Source organism: Pseudonaja textilis, chromosome Z, assembly GCF_049901715.1.
Source record: "Pseudonaja textilis isolate UNSWEBS1 chromosome Z, rPseTex1.2, whole genome shotgun sequence".
NCBI lineage: Eukaryota > Metazoa > Chordata > Lepidosauria > Squamata > Elapidae > Pseudonaja > Pseudonaja textilis.
In genome coordinates, this window is record NC_142008.1 from 41,089,613 (window position 1) to 41,112,023 (window position 22,411).

Here is a 22,411-nt window from a genome sequence, read left to right on the forward strand (position 1 = left end):
TGGTATCTAATCTGACATTTATTTTCCTGTGCCAAACTTAATTTTTTGAATTATTGATAAAATAGCAAATTCAAGAAGTGGATTAGTTTAATACTAATAATTAGCTTAAAATGGCTGTGTTGTTCTTTAATCAACATATAGAATCATAGCAGATAGGTATCTTATCACTAGATATCTTAAATGTGTGGGAGCAGTCTTTAACAAAGTTGCTGTTGCTTCTTTTTATAATTGGTTTGATATATTTCTTTAAGGAGATGACCAGGCTGAGCCTGTCCTACCCGTAAGACCCGTAAGTCCAGCTCATCATGAATTCTTTGGACTCTTATCTATCCCAATTTGCTTTGACTGTTAGTAGTTCAGATTCTTGTATCGAGCTTAAGCTTGCAATAAACCTATATATTAATTTGAAGAATCTGAACTCATTTCCACTTGACAATTTCATAATATATAAGAACAAGAAACAGCACATCATTCAAGTGAATTGCTTATTTAATTTAAAAACATCTCTAATTCCTACAACCGTCTTAACATCAGTTGTGATTTATTGTGGATCTGAAATTAAAGCTTTTTATATTTATTAATCTTAACATGTATATGTTGCCCTAGAGTCTAAGCAACCCTGGCTGGCTTATAAATTGTGAAAAACATTTAAAAATAAGGAATCATACAAACACAAAAGAATAGAGATGACAGATAAAACAAAGCCAGGTGGGAACAAATAAAGAAAGGGCGTAATGTAGAATGTAAGATAAAACATGTCTATTAGCTGGAGCAACAAAATGTTATTGCCTACGCATGGAAATTTGTACCCATAAGAATCCCTTTACACTTGTTCTTGGGAATACTACATGAATAGTCTTATGGTACATTTTTGGCATGCAAGTTGTTCTTATTGCATCAAAGTCAGCATTCTTTCAAGTCCTCTGTTGTAGCTTAATTCCCCCCCCCCCCATATAAAAAGTATATAAATTTTTGATAATACATTTTGGCAGATATATCCCCTACAATATAAAAAGTATATAAATTTTTGGTAGTACATTTTTGCAGATATTGTTTGCAATCCTTCACTTCAATAGAGCCTTGAGCAAAACATTCCAATGTTTTTTTAAGAAAAATGACCACCTTCTTTTTTCTGAAGTCTCCTTCAGGCAGTTCCAATAGCAGGAAAAGTCTATTCATACACAAATGCCTTTCCCACTTTAGACAGGGTAACTATAAATATCTTCACTTCTTCAAATCAATGAAGAATGTTATCTTTGTAGTATAAATGCAGGTCTTCAACCTTAGCAATTTTAAAATTTGTGGACTTCAACTCCCAGTTCCATTCTGGGAGTTGAAGTCCATAAATCTTAAAGTTGCCAAGGTTAGAGACCTGGTATAAAGGACTCAACCAAGAAAAATCCAAGTCACTTCACATAGGACTATTGGTTTATCAAAAGCCTATTTGGGAAAGTCCAATTCTGATTCTTTTTTTAATTTCCCCTTCCAATTTTCCCAGCATCATGGATGAAGTTTTGAAAAACTCAGAAATATGTCTTTTGTTATTTTGCTTTGTCCTTATAAAAATATAGCAAAAATTCAGATTTTTTTTGACAAAACCACTAGATTAAAATACTCATCCATATTTTTATACAGAATAATATAGTAGTTCATTTTAATGCTTCAGCTTAGTTGAGTCAGGTTTCTTTTATTTGAATCATATTATACTTATTGCATCCCACCTAGTATCCCTTCAAATCAATGTGGTTTCATAAATGTTAACTATCAGCTGGCGCAATCATTAAGCCTCATCTGCCCAGGATTTGATTCACAGCATTGCTGTATATATTATTTCAGGACATCTCATTGTTTTTATTACAATTCATATACCCATCATCATTTCTGTAATGTTTTGGTGTGTACCAGTGGTGAGACTCAATTTTTTTTACTACCGGTTCTGTGGGCGTGGTGGAGGTGGCTTGACTTGGACATGCTTGGTGGGCATGGCAGGGAAAGGATACTGCAAAATCCCCATTCCTTCCCCACCCCACTAACCTGCTTTCCAGCTCCATTCTCCTGTGCAGGGCAACAAAAGAAGACCCAGCCAATCAGCTAGGACTTGGGAGGCAGAGAATAGATGGGGGCAGGACCAGTCAGAGGTGATATTCCGAACTACTCAAAATTTCTGCTACCGGTTCTCTGAACTACTCAAAATTTTCACTAGCAGTTCTGCAGAACTGGTCAGAACTTGCTGAATACCATCTCTGGTGTATACACTAAAACCTTGCTTGGGACAACAGAAAGCTTCAATTTAGGAACACAAAAGCTGTCAGTAGGTTGGCCTCTTAAAACCTGAACAAATTATGCCTTCTAGTGAAACAGAGAGCAGGGTATCCTTATTATATGTTAAAGGTATTTCTTTCTCCTTCATTTAAACTTCATTATTCTTTGTGCTTCTTCCTTTCAGAATAACCTGGATTCAACAAATATATTTTCACCTCATTTATGAGGTGTATTTCACTTCCTTTTGGAGGATTGAAGAGTGTTTATGCTGAAATCCATCCCGTCATTTCCTGTATGAGCCTAACCTAAGCAGGACTAAAGAGAACAACACTGTGATCTTTCCAAGATGTTTCCTTTCACATTCTAAAGTCAATAAAGGCAAAAACATATTCTTGGTAAATTCAAGAGACTGCAAACAATCAGAAAAGGTAGCGGTAACAATGTAAATAGAAATGCTTGAGTTTTATTTGTCCCAAGTCTTGAATGTTAAAAGGATACATTTATGCTTTTATCTATAGATTTATTTACTCTTGAAGATTGAGGGAAAAGAGTAAAAGACACACTACATTTGTCAAAACTAAATGTTCAAACCTAAGCATGCAAAACTAGTATGATTTCACCAAAAGGTACATAAATGCAATTTTAATACAAAAATTTTCTTTGTAGACATAAACTCAATTTAAGGCTATTTGAATGTTTATAACAAAACTAATTTCTCAATGTGTAAGTCTCATTCAAATTATGTTATCTGAGATCAAAACAAGCAACGTTAATATTTAGGACAACTTTTTTAAAAAAATACTTTGCAATTCTCCCTGGCTAAACCACAATGACAAAAGGAATCCAACTCAAAAGTGTTTATTGTGGAATTTTACTGATAGAAAACTAAAGTCTACATAATTAAACAGTTTTACAAATTCTTTGATTTAAAGCTGGTGACCAGTTTTAAAAAGCACAAGATCATATAGTACTCGTTCTTTCCAAAATTTTAAGATATTTTAGCCAGGAAGGCCTAGTATAAAAAAGTGTAACTCATGGAGTATAGTTAATATATTAATTACATCCGTTAGTACACTTTTATTCCGATCAGTTTCAGAACTGATAATTAAGCAGCACACACACAGCTAGTGAATGAAGTCCCCACTGATTGGATATGTAAGGCAATACTGTACTGAGTATGTATTTCTGGCAGTAATTGAGATGCCACTGGATGTCTGTTTAATCACCTGATTCAAGTACAGTTTTAAAAATACCTCTTGCAAAAATAGATCCTCCTATTTTAAGTGTGAGCTGGGAGAAAGTTAAAATGTTAGAAGCTAGTATCAACATGCAGTAAACTGTATTTTTAAAGCTTAGAAACTCAACCCAGTATTCAGAAAGTTTTAAGAATTCTAACTGTTAAACATAAAATTTTCTGATTCTAGACTAAATAAAGCATATAAACATGTCTAGAAATAAACAACATAAATTCAAACAGAGAAACATATTACATATAAACTTCAAATGAACTCCAACTTCAAATAACTTTTGCCAGTAGGGCTACATAATTGTCAAGTATGTTTTGTCACCAATATTAAATTGCAAGTTTTTCTGCCTTTACAAATGACAAACATGAATGTTTCAGGTTTTTAATATTGTTGAGTCAAACAGTTTTAAGAACAGCTCTACTTCTTCTAAAATGATGTGCTCTCTTCTCCTACAAATGAAGGTTAAAGAACATAAATTAAAGTGCAACCAGATTCAAATTAAAATGTCTTATTTACTTCTAAAAATAACATTCTTGGATCAAAGAACAAACCAGTTTAAGAAAACCCTTAAAGTAAAAAAGCTATTTGTGTAGTTTATTTCCATACTTTGAGGCAATTTAGCACGGTAACAAGTAGTTATCAATTGCAAACTATTTTATTCACATTATTTACAGTATTATAAAAGCGGTTCCTCTGGAACAGCATTTTGTCCATATTGAAAAGATTAAAATAAATGGTATTAAATATTAAAAATTATTCTTTTTATAAGGCACTAAGGAAAAAAAATCATAGATGTAAAAACTTGACTAAGATAGGATTCCTTATGTTAATTATAAGGTGGCCTTTTCTTGTTTTTAAATTTAAAAAGGGAATTATCTTTGCCATAAATTCTATACGCTTGGTTAAGTTGTAGGTATAAGACTACCTTTCTGCTATTTTCATAATTACTGTTATTTTGGTATCAAATACCAATTAGATATTCAAAACTGACCTAAAACATAATAAAATATAAATAAAATATATATAGAGAGAGATTAAATTAGGCTAAACTGTGTTCTGGTCTGTGACTACAATAACATACTCATTATTTATTCATTTATTCTGCAGTGTAAAAAGTAAAGAATTTGCTCAGGCATTCTCTATTATAGTTTCTTTGTGATGTGTGAAGCTGCTGTCAAACTTTCATCATCAAAACAGCATAAACAGAATTTGAATACCAAATTAGAATGCAACAATAAATTTATAAAGAAGGGGAGTACTTAATTGTAGCTATCTCTGTCAAATCTGGATCAGAATATTTCCCATACGTACTATCTCTGTAAATTTGAACTTCTCTAATAATTCCTAATAACAGATCTCTTAAGCGGTCTTATCTTTCAGTTTTATTGATACCTTAAGATAGTCCTCTTGAGTTACAATATTGTTCCTCAACCGATTATCTGGATTACATAGACACGATACTACTGTCTGTATGCTGCGATCCACAGATTTCTAAAACAATTAAACTTTATTAATATATTGTGAATATTGTGTTAGATGTTTTCTAATACCCGAACTAATGTTGTATAGAGAGATAACCACAGTCTCATCTGCTTCCATTTTCACCCCTTGAAAGGCCTATATGTATGAATCTAAATCTGATTACAAAACACCAAATTTCAGAGTTAATCTCATGTCAGAGGTATGAGGGATGGACATTTTAAAGATTGTCTTCAAGAGGTGTCTTGCTCCCATTTATATCCTTTGGAAAAGAATAACAAAACTGCACTACAGAAAGCTGGGCATTTGCCACTGAATTTAAACATGAAATTTTGAGTCCTGGATAGTAATAAACATTACGTAGGGGAGTCATATATGGACACAAATTGTCAACAAGTGCTTTAGCAATTGGCCATTTATAGGCTTTTTAGCAAATACAGATGTTGATCAATGTTCCAATGTTTTGAAATATCAGTTTTATAATCTCTACAAACAAGACACTAAGAAAAAAAGCAATACGCATACACACTACAGATAGTCCTTGCTTACCAATTGCCTCATTCGGTCACTGTCACTGTTTCTTAGTCATATGATTACCATTACAGTCAGTAAGCAGCATACAATGGGGAATATACATAGAAAGGAATGTGGTGGTGCTGGCAGTTGCTAATGCATTACACATACAAACTGGATAGTCCCAATTGTATGTCTGTGTACTCTCTTATAATCCTTTCATCCCTAATCTCTTAACTGTGGTGAGCAATTTCTATAGGCAATCTCTAGTATTTGTCCTGTCCTCCCACAACACAGAAATTGGAGAGGAAGGGACAAGATAGTAAACGAGTATGCAATGGGAACTACACCAGGCTGTTTACATTGTGCTTCCACAGCTGCCATTGCTTTCAGGTTCAGTCCCCATTGAGTGCCTGTTTACTCTCTTGTAATCCCTTTCTCTCCACTGAATGAAAATAAAAACACTAATTTCCCTTTTAATTATTCCAGCTCCAGGTTAACATTCCAAATAATGGGGAGTGCTTAGGAAGCAAACAAAAAACCAAAGTGCAAAATGGATGAGTCTTGACATCCTGAAAAGTACAGCTGTGATCACCTGATATCCTACATTATGACCACTTTACTTAGTGACAGAATAGTGAATCCCAATTGTGGTTCACAAAGACTATCTGTACTATTTGTATTCTATTCTTGCTTTTCATTTATTATATACCCAAGGTTTGATTATTCTTTATGTAAAAAATATTTATATAAAATAAATCATTATACCTTTTGAGGACTGTTTGCACATGACTGTGCAGTGTCAGTCATAGAGCACTCTGCTTGGTCAGTTCCTACATCCATTTCACTACCATAATTCACTGTAGTGTATGCCTGTGTAAAGTTTAAAAGAGTTAATAGAAATGGATGCTATCCATTCTACAAACTGACCAAAAAAGTCTACAATAAAAACTGCAGGAAAAAGAATCAATATTACAAGTTAGATACATAAAGCTTAATTATAGCATTTATTTATTATTTGCTTATACAGTGGTACCTTGGTACTCGATTGCTTTGAAACTCATCAAATTTAGTACTCAACATATTTTGTACTCAACACAAAAATTTTGCCCCACTACTAATTGTTTATTTGATATACAACACACAAATTAGAATTTGTTGCTGTCAGTTATCTTGTGACTTACAACATTATTCCCTATGGGAAAAAATTGTTTGATTCTCATCATTTTGGATTCTTATCGCACTTCCCGGAACCAATTAACAATGAGTACTGAGGTACCACTATATTTGGCAGATATGTAGCATTTTGACCTACCAAAAATAGTAAACACCATCTTGGAAATTGTGGCTTCATTCATTTATAATCAAACTGGTTAAAATAATCATGTATACCAATGCTTCAGTAGATAAAATGACTCAAATTCATTTCTAGCAGCAACGTTGTTGGAATATATGTTAGAACGTATTTTGTATTGCAACAATTATAGAATTATTCAGCCAGTATATGGCAGTGTTTAGTTTTCATATATGGTTATATTCTATGGTTCCTTTTATGTTCTAAGGAGAGTTTCCTATAACAGTTGAAATTGTTAAGAATGAGGCCCAAGGTGACTGTACACATTATTTTGATCTGTATGGCTATCTAACCATCCTCTGCTACCATTTATATAGAATAAAACATAATTTTCTAGCAGGTTATGGGCCCAGGTAAACCAGTATAAAATCAGAGATGAGCCCACTATAAACCCAGATTAGAGGAGAAATATAAAGTTTAGCACAGAACAAAGTAAACCAATCATAGCCAGCTACAGTAAATAAGTGCAGGATACAGCAACAGAAAGAAGACTGTAACAAAATTAATAAATATAAGAAAATGGCCAGTTAACAAAGCTGAAACAAAGATTTCATTTGTGAATCTAATAAACCAGAATTACCAGTCTTGGAAATTAAAGATGGAAAAAAAACTAAGATTTTAGTGAAGAACATAATGGAAAAACAAAGGAAAATACTAATGGACAGTCTAAACCAATGGTTCCCAAACTTTTTCAGTCCACCCGCCCCCCCTTTGTGCTACAAATTCATCCTTGGTGCCCCTCACCCAATGGGGGGGGATTTAAATTTCTGTGGACATGGCCTAATTTGAGGACGTGACTTGCTGGTCATGTGACTGGGTGGGTGTGTGGCTTGCTGGTCATGTGACTGGGTGGGCGTGGCCAGATGACTCGCAAACCAAATCAAAGTGATCCTCACTTAACGGCCAGTTGTTTAGCAATTGTTCTAATTTATGACTGGCCTTCCCAGAGCTACTAGACCTGTTTTTGGAGTTTTGACACACAAACTCCCTTCTACCGTGTTTCTCATAAAATAAGACCGGGTCCTATATTTTTTTGAGCCCCGAAAAAACAGCTAGGCCGGTGACTTAATTCCCCCCTTGCATCCTCATCTAGAGCGCCCCGCAGGCAGCCTCACCACCAGCCGCTCCTATGGGTGATCATGGCGAAGCGCAGAGAGCTCCCTACTCCCACCAAACACCTTTGCAGCAGACCCAAGACCTTTGGCACCCGCCACTGTTGCTTCCCCTTCTCCCCATTCTGCTGCCACGTTTGGAGCTGCCGCTTCCATGTTTAGAGTGCCGCTGCCATTTGGAGCACTGCCATTTGGAACACCGCCACCACGTTTGGAGCTGCCGCTTCCGTGGAGTGTCGCTGCCATTTGGAGTGCCGCCGCCATTTGGAGCACCGCTGTCATGTTTGGAGTTGCCACTTCTGCGTTTGGAGCTGCCGCCATGTTTGGAGTGGCGGCGGCACTCCAAATGGCGGTGGTGCTCCAAACAGCGGCAGTGCTCCAAACGCGGAAGCGGAAGTGCTCCAAACGCGGAAGCGGCAGTGCTCCAAATGCGGACATAGCAACTCCAAACAGCGGCAGTACTCCAAATAGCAGTGGGGTTCCAAACGCGTAAGCGGCAGCTCCAAACGTGGAAGCGGCAGTGCTCCAAACGCGGAAGTGGCAGTGCTCCAAACGCGGAAGCGGCAGCTCCAAATGCGGACATGGCAACTCCAAACAGCGGCAGTACTCCAAATAGCAGTGGGGTCCAAACGCGTAAGTGGCAGCTCCAAACACGGCGGCAGCTCCAAACGTGGAAGCGGCAGCTCCAAATGCAGAAGTGGCAGCTCCAAATGGCAGCGGTGTTCCAAACAGCAGTGGTACTCCAAATGTGGAAGTGGCAGCTCCAAACGCAACAGCGGCATGGGCAGAAGGGAAATCAACAGCGGTGGGTGCTGAAGGTCTTGGGTCTGCTGCAAAGGTGCTTGGCAGGAGTAGGGAGCTCTCTGCGCTCTGCCATGATTGGCCATTAGGAGCAGTTAGTGGCGAGGAATTGCTGCCCGCGAGGCGCTCCTAACGGCAAGTCCCCCCACCCTTCCCCCCATTTTGCATGTTTTAAAATACGCCTAAATTTGGGTGGAGGGGCTTAATTTCATTTTATGCCTAGAAAACATGCTGGGTCTTCCTACTGGGGGAGGTCGTATTGTTGGAGAAACACAGTAACCCTGCTGGAGCAGGTCATTGGAATAGAATCGGCAAAGCATCTCTGATTAGACTCTAGTAGTGAATAAAATCTAATCAGAGATGCTTTGCCAATTCTTGTTGATGTATTTGCATTTCTTTATTTTATGTTGCTGAATTGCATTGACATGTGTGTCTCTTCTTGTGCACAACCCAGAAGCTTTTGTCATTATTGACCTCTGGCTTTGCTCGACTTTTCAAACGTGCTGCCACTGTCGCATTTTAGGTGCCAGCCCTGCAGGTCCACCCCACTAAGGCCGCTGCACCGGAGGGACCTGCCCAAGTAAGTCTGAGCGAAGCAGTGCACCAAGTCAATGGGGTGAGCCTGAGAGAGGGAGAGAGAAAGAAAAGAGAGAGAGAAAGAGAGAAGGAAGAAAAGGGAAAGGGAAAGAAAGAAAAAGGGACAAAGAAAGGGGGAAGGGACAGAAAGAAAAAGAAATAAAGGAGGGAGGGAGGGAGGAGAAAGATATCTATTCTAGTCCAATCACCTGCTCCAGCAGGGTTAGAAGGAAGTGTGTGTCTGTGTGTTCTTGTAATTTACCAGTACATTTTGGTTTTGCCTTCTTCACTGTAATACATTGGGGAAAAGTGATTTTTTAGGGTGGAGATCTGGTCACTACATTGCCTTGTTTTGTGAGCTTCTACACCAATAAAAAATTAGTTTCAAGAAGAGTGACATATAGTACATTTTTTACAAATATCTTTCTGGTGACACTCTGTCATGGCCCTGTCGGAATCTGATTCAGAGGGGGAGGCTGAACAGCTGACAGGGAGTGGGAGTGTGGCTCCGTTGGCTGTGGAAGAAACTGAGGAAGGACAAAAGCTAGCTGGGCACAGCAGGGGAGAGATAGAACAAGGGAGAGGGAATTCAGAGGAAGACTCAGGCCCACACCCGCTTCATTCTAGGGGACGCAGTGAGGAACGGAGAAGGGAGCAACATGAGTTGCATAGATTATGGGGAAGGAAAGGGCCCTGACTCCCTTCATTAGCTGGAGCTGGGAACACAGTGTTTGAAAAGGGAAGCTGCGCACAGCAAAGTTGTTGGGAGCAAATTGTGAATTATCTGGTATCGTTGAGGCTTATCTGGGTTCCTGGCATTTTCCCAACTGTGTGTTTTGCTGGGCTTTCAAGTCTGCAATTCCTTCTCCTACCCTGTCAAGTTAATTACTTCAGCATGGTTTGTGTGGATTTTTATTTACAGTTTGTATGTACTTTGTTTTCAGACTGATTTTCCTCCACTTAAAGACGGTTCATGGGAGAGTTTTTTCTCCAGCCGAAGGACACTGGGGGCAAAGTTGGAGGTATTAAAGGGACACTTTTTGCTTATTTGACTGTGTTGCCTTTGTGCCATGCCCTGGGTCATCACACAATCTGAGAAATAGGATAGTAAAGAAAACCATCTCCTATTCCTTCTGATTTCACTATTTGCCCATTACCTGTGGTGATTGTTTCTGTTTTAAGGTGAGTAAAGAAGTATTTGTCAGGTGATTCATAGCTCCTGAATCAACACACCATGCTTGCAAAGATGAAGTGCAACTTTTGAATTGAAAAACATGTACATTATCTGAAGAAAAATCCGTTTCTTCCTTCACCCTTTGGGCATTTGTAATTTTTGCATTCTAGCTTTCCAGATTCTACAATCTGCTTTTAAATGACCACCCCTTTTTTTGGAATACAAAGCATTCAGGTTTCTTGCTTCATGTAACTTTTTATTCCTTTTATATTCTATTCTATTCTATTCTATTCTATTCTATTCTATTCTATTCTATTTGCAGTCACACATGGCACAGACACCTTGGATACAGAAGTCCTGACATAATAAAGAAGTTAACTGAGAAAGACTATCCAAGTAGAATAAAAAAAAAAAAAGGCTGGCACTAGGCCACAAGAAGTTTCAATCAGGAGATACACTCGAAGAAATAAAGGCATTCCAGCCAAACATCTATCCTATGTTGCTCGCAAAGCATTTAAACCCAGAGATGGGAAGGAGCATGTGAAAGTAACTGCAGTGACCAACGTCCCAGCAGCTCCGTTACCAGCTCTTTGGAAAGCCAAGGCCTAAGCAGTAGCAGCAGCTCTGTGAACAACCAGGACAAACAAAAGAGGAAGAAAAAGGGCAAGAAGAATTATAAGAAATAAGAAACAGAACTAAGAACTGAAATAGAACTATTATAAGGAGTAGTTGTTGAGTGGGGGTGTTGGAACACGTTAGAATGTATTTTGTATTGCAATAATTACAGAATTATTCAAACAGTAGATGGCAGTGTTTAGTTTGCATGCATGGTTATAATCTATGATTTCTTAATGTTCTGAGAAGTTTCCTATGACAGTTGAAACCGTCAAGCAGCAAGGCCCATAGTGATTGTATATTGTACTTCTATCTTATGGCTATGTAACCAACCTCTGCTGCAATCTGTATGACTATATAACAATCCTCTGCTACTATTTCTATAATAAAACAGAATTTTCTAACAAACTTAAAAGAGTAGCATCAATTTTTAAAGTGCTACAGAGTTTGGTGTAGACTACGTAAAGAAAGTGTTCCTTCCAAGTACAGATATTTGTACAGGTATTTAGGTAATTTTGGGAGCTCTTCTCTGACTGTTTCTGCTAAATTTCAAAAACACCTTGAAGACACTATTTAATGAAAAAGAAATTATGTTCATGTAAAATTAACTGATACGCCAATATAAAAATAACCATTCAGCAAATAGTACATAAATAAGGGTGACAGGTCTCCTTTGATCATTGTAAATATTAGCCACTAATTTAAATAAATAGAAGAAATGTGACTTACCGGTACAATGTAATTTCTTGGTTCTCCAGGAGGCCATTGTGGTGGAATCTTAAAAAAGCAGTAAGTGAAGAAACTATTAACAGACTTTTAACAAAACATAGCATTTAACTTGCTTGATAAAATAATAGGAATACAATCATATATATTTGATTAGCAATTGCATTTAAGTTTATATACCGTTTCACAGTGTTTTACAGCCCCTCTCTAAACGGTTTATAGTCAGCATATTGCCCCCAACAATCTAGGTCCTCTCCTCATTTTACTGACCTCAGAAAGATGGAAGGCCGAATCAACTTTAAGCAGGTGAAATCAAATTGCCAAGTTGCTGGCAGCCAGCAATCAGCTGAAGCAGCCTGCAGTACTGCATTCTAACCACTATACCATCATAGTGACAGTGTCTATGGAGATTCTCAATCATCCAGGTCATGGTTATCCCAAAGTGCTTTGGGATTTTCTTTTCTTTTTTGTTTGTTTGTTTGAAAATGTTTTGCTGAAGAACTGAAGAAGCTTCTTGGATGAAAAGTGAAATTTTTTTTTAAAAAAATCAAGAAAATCCAGTTTTTTGAAAAAAACAACCCTCATCTGTAGCATCTTTGAGTACTAATTTTTAGAAATATAAATATAAATATTCCAAATTTAAAGCTAGTAACCTAAACTAAGCAACCAAGTTTACACTACTCAAAACACAGGAATAGTAACATGGATGATCAAGTTTTGCTTACTTGGATGCTAAAATATGTTTGGCTGTCAGGCTTATTTCCTACTCTGAATTATCCCAATTCTGACCAACTTGCATATTTTTCTTTGTAAATAAGGTTAAATACATAAGAAAAAAAGAACCTACAATATAATCCAATATAATCATTTACTGGGTCATTCCTTAACAAATTTGACTCCACTGCAAGAGATAAAAGCATAATAATATATCGCCCTCCCTCCAGTCCAAATATTTATAGCTTTCCTAAAACCCAGCAGCATTGGAGCTGGACACATATCAGATGAAATTCTCAGATCTCAGGTCAAATGATCCAGACAAATTGAAAGTTTACTTATTTATTGCATTTTTTGAGAGAAGAACTTTTCCTGGTCTTATATGGAATCAGGAATAGACAGTCCTAAAGTACCGATGTCTAAGTTTCTTTAATATCATGTAAGTACTTTTAGGTAGTTTAAAAGTCTCCACAATTGGTGACAGTGCAATGTTTAAGTACCCTTATTATTTTTTCTCCTTGAAATCTGGATTACTACAATAAAGCTCACAGCTGAGAGTAAACACAATTGATATTTATCAAGACCTACTACTATCCAGCATATAAATGATCTTCTTGCTTAGTTATTCCTACAATATTTCAAAATATCAAGAGGCATGATCTGAAAGCCGTATTAAAACATCTTAATAGAGCCTCCGCGGTGATTAGAGTGCAGTACTGCAAGCTACTTCTGCTGCAGCCAGCTGCCTGCAATTTGGCCAATCGAATCTCACCAGGCTCAAGGTTGACTCAGCCTTCCATCCTTCCGAGATGGATAAAATGAGGACCCAAATTGTTGGGGGCAATATATTGACTTTGTAAACCGCTTAGAGAGGGCTGTACCACTATAAAGCGGTATATAAGTCGTGCTATTGCTATCTTTAGTTAAGATAAAACTTAAGTTTTAATTCATGGCTACTAAAATTGAAATATACTCAAACCTACCTGGTAATTATAAGTTGGCTGGTATCCTACAGGGACTTGTTGCTGAATTAATAAAGCTGGAGAACCATAAGGATAGGCCTGTAAGTTCAAAAACAAAATTAGTTTTGGATAGTTTTCTACATGAATAAGTCTGGAAATCTCTTTTGAAAATGTTTCTGTACTTATAGGACAGAAGTCATGGCAAGCTACATTCTACCATCTTATCGGTGCAACGTGGTTCATAATTCTAAACAAATTATGTTTTGTGCATCAACCAGTTGATATAATCTGAATCTCTTTTTCTTTTGTGTTTTTGTTCATTTTGTTCTTTAGTTAGCAATTCTTGGTTGCTATTTTCAAATGTAATAATTAGTTTAAATTCCAAGAAGCCAGTGATTGGCAGCAAATAAATTTAACAAATAGTAATACACCATATAGCTTGCTATCTTTTCTTCCCATGTTCACAACAACTAGACATAAGCCTTCACTCATGTCTGAAAACTGTACAGTACAACAAAGTTGTCTAAATAAATTGGCAGTAGATTTAAAATGAGCAAGACCTATAGAAACTGTAGCTACAATTCTGAAAAAATGTGTTGTTGACAAAATTTTCTAATAAAAAATTGAGGGTATTTTAGAAAACCAATATAGCTTGCATCTGCAGAAAGATAAGAAGACAAAAAGAATTATGATTTGCAAGAGATTCTAAAAACACAAAATGGCCTTTGTTCTGTATTATTGTAAAAGAAAAGGGATAAGCTGCTCCTGCAAGCAAAATTATTTTATAGCAATAGGTGACAGCAAGAGGGGAAAGCGCAACACCTGGTGTTTCTTTCCTGCTTCCCAAAGTAGAAATGGGTTTGATTGGGCATAAGCAAAAGGAGGGGATTAAACTTCAATTAAATAGATGCTGACAGCCTGGGTCAAAATGTGCTGTGCAATTGGTGGCTTCCCATTACTCACATCAGCTCCTGCCAACCTAGCAGTTTGCAATCATGCAAATGTGAGTAGATAAATAGATAACCATTTTGGCAGGAAAATTATTATATTCCATATTTTCACGCTAGCCACATGAAAATATCTATCAGACAACATAGGTTCCCTCAGCTGACAATAGGAGATGAGCACTGCTAGCTTGAGTTGGTCATGACTGGACAAGGAAAAACTTTAAACCCTTTTATTATGAATGAATGTAAATTTATTAGAGTGAATGTAAGTTCAATTACATCTGAGAGTTCTGAAGAAGCTTCTTCTTTGAGACCCTTTCCAGAATATTAAGAAAAATTTTTTAGGATGGTTATAGCACAAAAACACTGGACAAAAGCAAATGTTCAAAAAAAAGAGGCCCAATATAAGCACTAACTGATCAGTTTCAGGTAGCAAGGAAAACTTAAGGACCCATTATATGAATGGCTCTGGAAGACATACCATAGCTCTCCTGTGTCATTCAATATAAACATCTTGGAAGATGGACTTAAAATATATCAATTGTTTATGTAACACAAACATAAATAATGAACATCTTAAAAGACAGTATCAATATTAAAAGATATTTACAAACTGGAACAATGACAAAATTATCAAGATGTATTGCAACAAAATGCAAAGTCTTAAAGGAAAATAAAAGATGAAATTTAGGAAGGGATGAGGAATAATCACACAACAGAACATACATACACAAATTATTTATTTATTTATTTTTAAAGTAAGGGCATTTGTGAATTACAAGCTTAATATGAGCCAACAGTATAATGCAGCTCGCCCCAAAAAGGAAATATATACTACGATGCATCTACCAAAGTCATTAAATCAAAAGGGAAATACATAATTGTATCTCCCTATTCTGCTTTGGTCAGATTGTACCAAGATTGTTGCATCCAGTTTTGATCATTAATTTTAAGGATATTGCCAAAATGCAGTGTTTCATAGAAAAGCTATAAGGGACTAGAAAGAAAAAGTTATGAGAAATGTTGCCGATGCTATATTTAGCTTATAAATGCAACACCCATGGGAAGGTAAGACAAGCATTTTTATTCAGAATTGTTCAGAACACAGGACAGGAAAGAATGGCCTTAAATTACATAGGTTAGATGATGTCCACAGCCCCTTGTAATATTTGTATGATTAATGTTATTATTTCTTATAATAATAATAATAATATTGCAATTAATGATATTGCAAATACAAATATTAGCAATTAACAGTACAAAATAGAAATAGTGATGGTAAATAATATTCCAAAAACCCAATGGAAAAGTTCAGTTTACTGGTTTACAGAGGCCTTCATTGATGGAGCCAATAAGTTTCCATATTGTTCCAGAATGTAGATGGTGTGACAAAAAAAAAAAAAAATAGTTACTGGCCTTAGTCACTCTCACCCCCAGGAGGACCTTTTCGGGTAGATCAATTCCAGTAGAAGTAAATAACTTGAAGCTTTGATGTCAAGCCATTTACAACTGTTTTAAGTCAAAACTATTATAATAAAACATTATAAAGGAATTATTTATAAAACCAGTGGTGTCTACCTTATTACATGCTTGTTTTTTTAAAAAAGTATTCAGGTTCTTTTATTTGTTTTTATTTATTGTAGCTTTTTCAATTCATTAACCATCTTTGTTTCACTGGTTATCTTTTGTATTATGTATTTTCTTTTTTGTAATTTTGTTATAAAATACTGTAGAATAAAATTAAAAAATCAAAAATAGCATTTTTAATTGTACCAGTAAATCTATGGCTAATCAACCGAAAGTCTGAAAAATAGGTTTAATATTTTAAGAAATAGCAACAGTTAGAAAATGGATCACTTCACTTTGCCTCTCCTGTAGTCTTCAAGGGACCTTCAGAAATAGCCCCATGCTGAGTAAATTGCAAAAGTCCAACTGCATGGTGGTAAAGGTATGAATCACTATAGCCAGAGCTTTCCATTCCAGAAAGGGCCTCAATTGCCACACCACTCACAATTGAGCAAAAGCTCTCTTGGCCACAGCTTCCATCCATCCAAGCAGTAATTATGAATCCAACATCCCCACATTCCAGAATGCTCAAGTAATAGTACTACCCCTTCACAAGATAACATGGGAAATGACAGATGAATAAACATTAATTCCATCGTATTCAACTAAACTTTAACTTATGTAACTTTAACTATGACAAATTCCAGGAACAAATGGAAAGAGGGGGAAGGACTTTGCCAATATCCCAAAAATATTTCAGAGTAGGAACAGAAAATGGGCATACTATATTCTTATGAAATGTTTTTAGATATTAATAAGAAGCTTGCATCTTGAAAGTATGCCCATTAAGCAATATAATTCACTGGAATATTTTTAATCAAGTTGTACAATTTTACTTTTTCTGAAATGTAATTAAATGAATTAAATTTCTTTCTAAAAACCTTACCTGAACGTATTGTGTTACAGGACTCATCACAGCTGGAGACTGCATATATGTTTCCTGGTTACTCCAAACACTATGGAACTGAGGTGTAGGGGAATTAATAAGCATTGGCCTGGGTGGCACATGATAGGCACCTTTGGAATAAGAAAAAATAGTTATATCCTCAAAATTTCTTCTATCTAAAAAACATCCCAATATTCAAATATATTTCATTCTTCCACCTAAATAAGTAGTTATCAGTATAGAGCTTTAATTTCACCACTAACAAGACTTGGAGTACAATGACAGTGGTTTTCATCTATCTATCCTGCAAAAAAAAGTGAGTAACTGATGGTAGAATAGTATTAAATATCAATGTTGCAAGTGTTTTTGCCATCCTTCTATTTATCTAGAAACAAAATTATTTGCTATATATCAAGAGGCTTTTCTTTATACAGCCTGTCAAATTCAGTAATACTCACATAAGTTTGGGTGTTTTCTTATTGCAGGTCCCAATTTGAGCTTCTTCCCATGAAAGTTTATTTGTGACTATAAAAGAGCAATTTAAAATTTTTGAATCATCTATTTCTCTCAACAGACTAAATATTATCAATAATTTCAATTAATATAACTACTTAGTCTGTAACAATCATAGATGACTGGAATTCCATACTGGCAAATGTGAAGACCACCAGAGAATTCTCAGGTTAATAATATGAATTATGTCTGGCCGTATTAGACTTCTGAGACAACTAAGACCAAGAATGAGAAGGCAAGAAGAGCTGCAATACTTCACCTGTTACCAGCAAATAAAAATTAATGGTACTGAACAAATCAATATAAAGAATAGGAAAGAAATATTTTCTATCTAGCTTATTATTCCATTAACAAATGAGTCAAAAATGACTGGATGACACATAATCAATCAATCATACTGGAAATCCCTTAAATAAAAAGGCAATCATTTCATAACATATCAGTGACCAGAAGAGCTAGCAGTAGATTATAAAAACTACCTGAAGCAGCCTACTCTCCTGATCTTTCAGAAATACTTGGAGACCTGACTCTCCAATTCACTGGAGCCTCTTCTGCATTTTTTAATTCTGAAAATTTTAATTTATTTTATTCTTGTGTTTAACTGTTTTTAATACATTTATATATAGCTTTTATGTTTATATATGTATTTGTTCACTTTCCAGAATTGTTCTAAGTGGGAAATGGACGATCTCTAAATTCAACATACAATAAAAATCCAAGTTAGTGACAATTCCACATCATGTTTTACCATAAGAAGCATCTGATTAGAATGGGGTCATTGTGAAAGATCGCAAGTCCATCCTTGTACTGATAGTATGCCTGACACATGCAAGAGTATCAACATGTATGATTGTACCTGCCCAGCTGTCTCTCTGCTCAAACCTTTTTCAGTCTATATTTAGGAATTTAAATAATTATTTTAAACTTCCCATTAGGACCCATCCTGCCTTTTATGATTACCTCTACATATTTTATATACATATATGTATGCAGCGCATCTGGTTTTCGTTAGGCTGTATTACATATATTAAGAGCAACATGGACTAATTGAATAGAACTAATTGAACAGAAAAGAAAATATCTACGACTCAGCTTCTGCAGAAATGTAAAATCTACTATGTTGCCCAGTCTTCAGATGAAAGGACTGCTAAATGCCCCATGGAACTACAGAATCAAATTCTATTCATGTTTCAATTAACTATAAACAGAAAGAAAACTTAGATTACAGATGAAATTTCTCTTCAATATCCCGTAATCTGGATACGAGGAATGAAAGTAATAAAGCCTTTGAGTAGGGGATTGAAACACAAGACTGTATTTTAAATAATTTTAAATAAGCTAGCCTCGAAGATAGTCTAGCAGACATCTCAAACCCAATTAATCTTTACTTGCATTTTTTTGGATGAAAGTAATTCAAATTTTGCAACTTGGATTGCATAAAGAAGGCGAAAAAACTTATCCAGGTTTCTTGATTATTTCATTTGTTCACCTTGAAAAGCTGATCAAAATAGTGAGTCCAATCATTTCTTAGGTCCAAATACTATTAATTGAATGTCACACTTCAGAAGTTATTGGGAAGGTAGCATTTTTATTTATTTTTTATTAATTTAACTTCCATCAGAAAAATGCACAAATTTACAAGATTTTCCTCATCAGTGGGAAATGCTCAGATAAAACTGCAGCTTGTGTCCTTTCCAAAGAAAAAGATATATTTTATTGTTGGATAGTATTAAGATACTGAAAAAGACCAATAGAATATTTGTAGCTCAGAGTTAAAATGAAGGATGCTTTTTGAACTTGGAACTCCCTAGCAGCACTGATCATGTTATCTTCCATACTAACAAGAAAAGAAAAAACTTACATGCATGCATTTGTATTGGTTGCACACTATATTTATGGTTTAATTCAAACTAGACATCTTTCTTATTTGGAAGTGATTAAAACAATAGGCTATATCAAAATGAATTCATATAAGACTGTAATAAATAATATTCACCAGTTGAAATCTATTTAGAGCAATAATTGATTCTCAGTTGAATACACTTATTTTTATAATCAAACCAAGTTAACACAATAATAAAAGTACTTGGTCGATTAATATTTTGTTTGGACATGAAGTATTATTTGGCAATAAAACTTGTATAAAAAGGCCATCTACATTCCAAACTGTAAACAGATTCTAAGTATCAACAGTCTTATCAAATCCCTTATCTAAATTTCTTTTGTGATTTCCATTCCAAAAAAGAAACCAAGACAAGGTTTAAAAATATTCTCAAAGATCCACCTCATCCTGGAACCATTTTTTTTGAACTATTTCCATATGGCAGACGGTACAGAATAATAAAAACAAGGATAAATAGGCTGGCAAACAGCTTCTATCCTAGGGCGGTAGCTTTTTTGAATTCTACTGTATAGTGCAGTGTTGGGGGTTTTGGTTCAATGTGTGGAGTGTAAAGGATGTGTGCTTGTGTTTATTTTCATGATCATGATGTGCACTGAAGATGGTGTTTGATTTCATTGTACAAGGTGCAATGACAATAAAGTAAACTAAACTAAATTATTCCACAAAGAACCCAAATTAGCAACTTACTTCTACTATTTTCTGTACATCTACGTTGTCCAAAAATGATACAAATCCATATCTACAAAGATAAATCAAAAGCATATCAACATTCCAATTGAATATCCTACTATGTAATTCAATGTTCTGCATTAAAAGGTTGTATCCAGAAAAGTAAAAAAATCAAATATTAGAGATTAAAGGTATCAAATTAATGAGAATGTTTATATTCCTCCATCTTCAAGAAAAATCTTATCCACTTCTCCAAACTAGACCAATGGCTATTCTTAATACGAGATGGAAAGTAAAACTTCTAACTTGACCTGTGGCTCTGTTTCTGGTGATGTTATCTATTATTTTATTTTTTAAAAATTGATATCCTATGATTCTACAAAGATTAAAATAATACACAATAAAGTAACATTACAATTAAAATAACAAATGAATTATTAATTAAAACTAAGAGCAACATTGAAGAATTTAAGTTCATGCCTGAAACTTGCAGTTCAGTTTACAAACTTTTAAATCTTTTCATTAATACCCTTCATTTCCAGTTGATCTTTGAATACTAGTAGTGTTTGATCTAAGTACTGCAGCTACTTAACACCTTCACATTTATTTATTATAAATGCCACCCAAACCAACCAACTTACCCTTTAGAGACACCAGTTCTGTCAGTAATTATTTTCACTTCTTTAACTGTGCCATATCGTGTAAAAAAGGTGCGAATTTCTGTCTCATCCATCTAGGAATAAATTATATAAAGGCGTACTAAACATTATATGAAGGTAACAGTACAGAAAGGACCTGTAGTAAAATACTGTTAACTTTTTTAAAAAATCCAAATAACTATCAAATTATTTATTAAACAACAGTATTGTCATACACATTTATTTACTTTATTTATTTTTGCCAAGCAATTATAAGATAACAGGTATAAGTATAAATACAATTATGGATACATGAAATGGATACATATAAGAAAAATAAAAGAAATAAAAATAAAAAAGAAACAATAGGACAGGGACGGTAGGCACGTTGGTGCACTTATGCACGCCCCTACAGACTGCTTAGGAAACGGGTGGTCAGTAGTAGACAGTCTAAGGTTAAAGTTTTTGGGGTTTGGGGAAGAAACCACAGTCAGGTAGAGTATTCCAGACATTTACCACTCTGTTACTGAAGTCGTATTTCCTACAATCAAGTTTAGTGCGGTTAAGTATAAGATCATTTTAAAAGAGAATTTTATGAAACTTCTACTGAATATTTTGGATCCAATAATACTTTTTTACAATTCTTAGAAGATATCACCACGGCTTTACTTTCACTTGGGATTGCAATCTTAACTGTGCAGAATTCAACTTCTCAAAAGTTTTTGTGAAAACAGAAGACACAGTCAAATAACTGAAATCCTATTTTGAAATAAATACTTACCCTTATATCTATTCCACCCACAAAAATGGTATTTGGCATGATTTTCCCTTCAGGCAGAACATATCCTTGGCTGGTAGCAGGTAACTGAGAGCTTTCTTCCTGTGGAATATTTGTGTTTTGAGAGTCCTGATTTGAAGTAGACTACAAAACAAATTTTGTTTTTTTTAAAAAATCCTCCTTCTTAAACACTATTACACTTATATCTAGAAAATATTCCTCCCTCTTGTACATAAAATGTGACACAAATAATGATAGAATATAAAAGGTAACCAAGCATATATTCTACTGGTCCAAGGTGGAGGATCCTTGTTTTACATTTCTCTAAAATTATTGGAGTATTTTTGGTTGCAACAATTCAGCAACTTCCAAAGATACCTCGAATGGATAGCAGGAATTTGGTCATCTTAATCAAGATCACTGGTTTAAAGTTTACTATAGTAATCCTTTATATTAATGATTTTAAAGTATTTGCAAATAGGAACCCAGCAAACTTTTATGGATAACCTACCAATCAGCTGATCAGAAGCACCCTCTTAAAGAATGCAGTGTTAAACTATAATACTTGGGCTATGTTGAATGAAGCTTATATGAATTGCAGTTCTAAATAAGTTAATCCAATTTATTTGAATTGGCTTCTGATACAAACTCAGATCACGTTAAAGTAAACACAAAACTTTTAAAAAATCTAACTTATTAAATATAATTGTCTTGATACATGTTTAATATATACCAAGCTCAAGAAAAAAAAAATTCAATGGAGAAGCTGAACTCTTAAATTGTTAATTCTTTTTGGGATTGAACCTTTGCCAGTCTGCAGTTAACATAGTAAAAAGAAAAGGCAGCCGTTATTTTTCCATTCCAAACTTGCTAAACTATTGGCGGATTCAACGTCCGAAATCAACCTATTCTGAAGACAAGTGTAGGCAGAATTGAAGTCTGATACCTTAATACTGGCTACCATCCGATTTACGCT

The 22,411-nt window shown here is 35.1% G+C and overlaps 1 protein-coding gene across 1 annotated transcript; it reads right to left on the reverse strand.

The window, feature by feature from the left end:
- Positions 1 to 3,904: 3,904 nt before the first annotated feature.
- DAZL (deleted in azoospermia like) lies at positions 3,905 to 21,492 on the reverse strand. Its single transcript, XM_026708224.2, has 11 exons — positions 21,439 to 21,492; positions 20,661 to 20,752; positions 20,038 to 20,089; positions 17,393 to 17,459; positions 16,935 to 17,065; positions 13,557 to 13,634; positions 11,869 to 11,910; positions 9,332 to 9,340; positions 6,270 to 6,374; positions 4,902 to 5,000; positions 3,905 to 3,958 (listed from the first exon to the last, which is right to left on the reverse strand). Exons 1-11 carry the CDS (start codon positions 21,475 to 21,477, stop codon positions 3,905 to 3,907), a joined length of 768 nt encoding a protein of 255 aa, XP_026564009.1. The 5' UTR covers positions 21,478 to 21,492.
- Between the last annotated feature and the right edge of the window lie 919 nt (positions 21,493 to 22,411).

Coding starts and splice junctions, on each gene's coding strand:
- DAZL (XM_026708224.2), bottom strand. CDS start 21,477: ATGCCAAATACCATTTTTGTGGGTGGAATAGATATAAGG. Junction 20,753..21,438: donor TGGGTGGAATAGATATAAGG/GTAAGTATTTAT, acceptor ATTTATTCCTAG/ATGGATGAGACAGAAATTCG. Junction 13,635..16,934: donor CTGTAACACAATACGTTCAG/GTAAGGTTTTTA, acceptor TTGAACTTACAG/GCCTATCCTTATGGTTCTCC.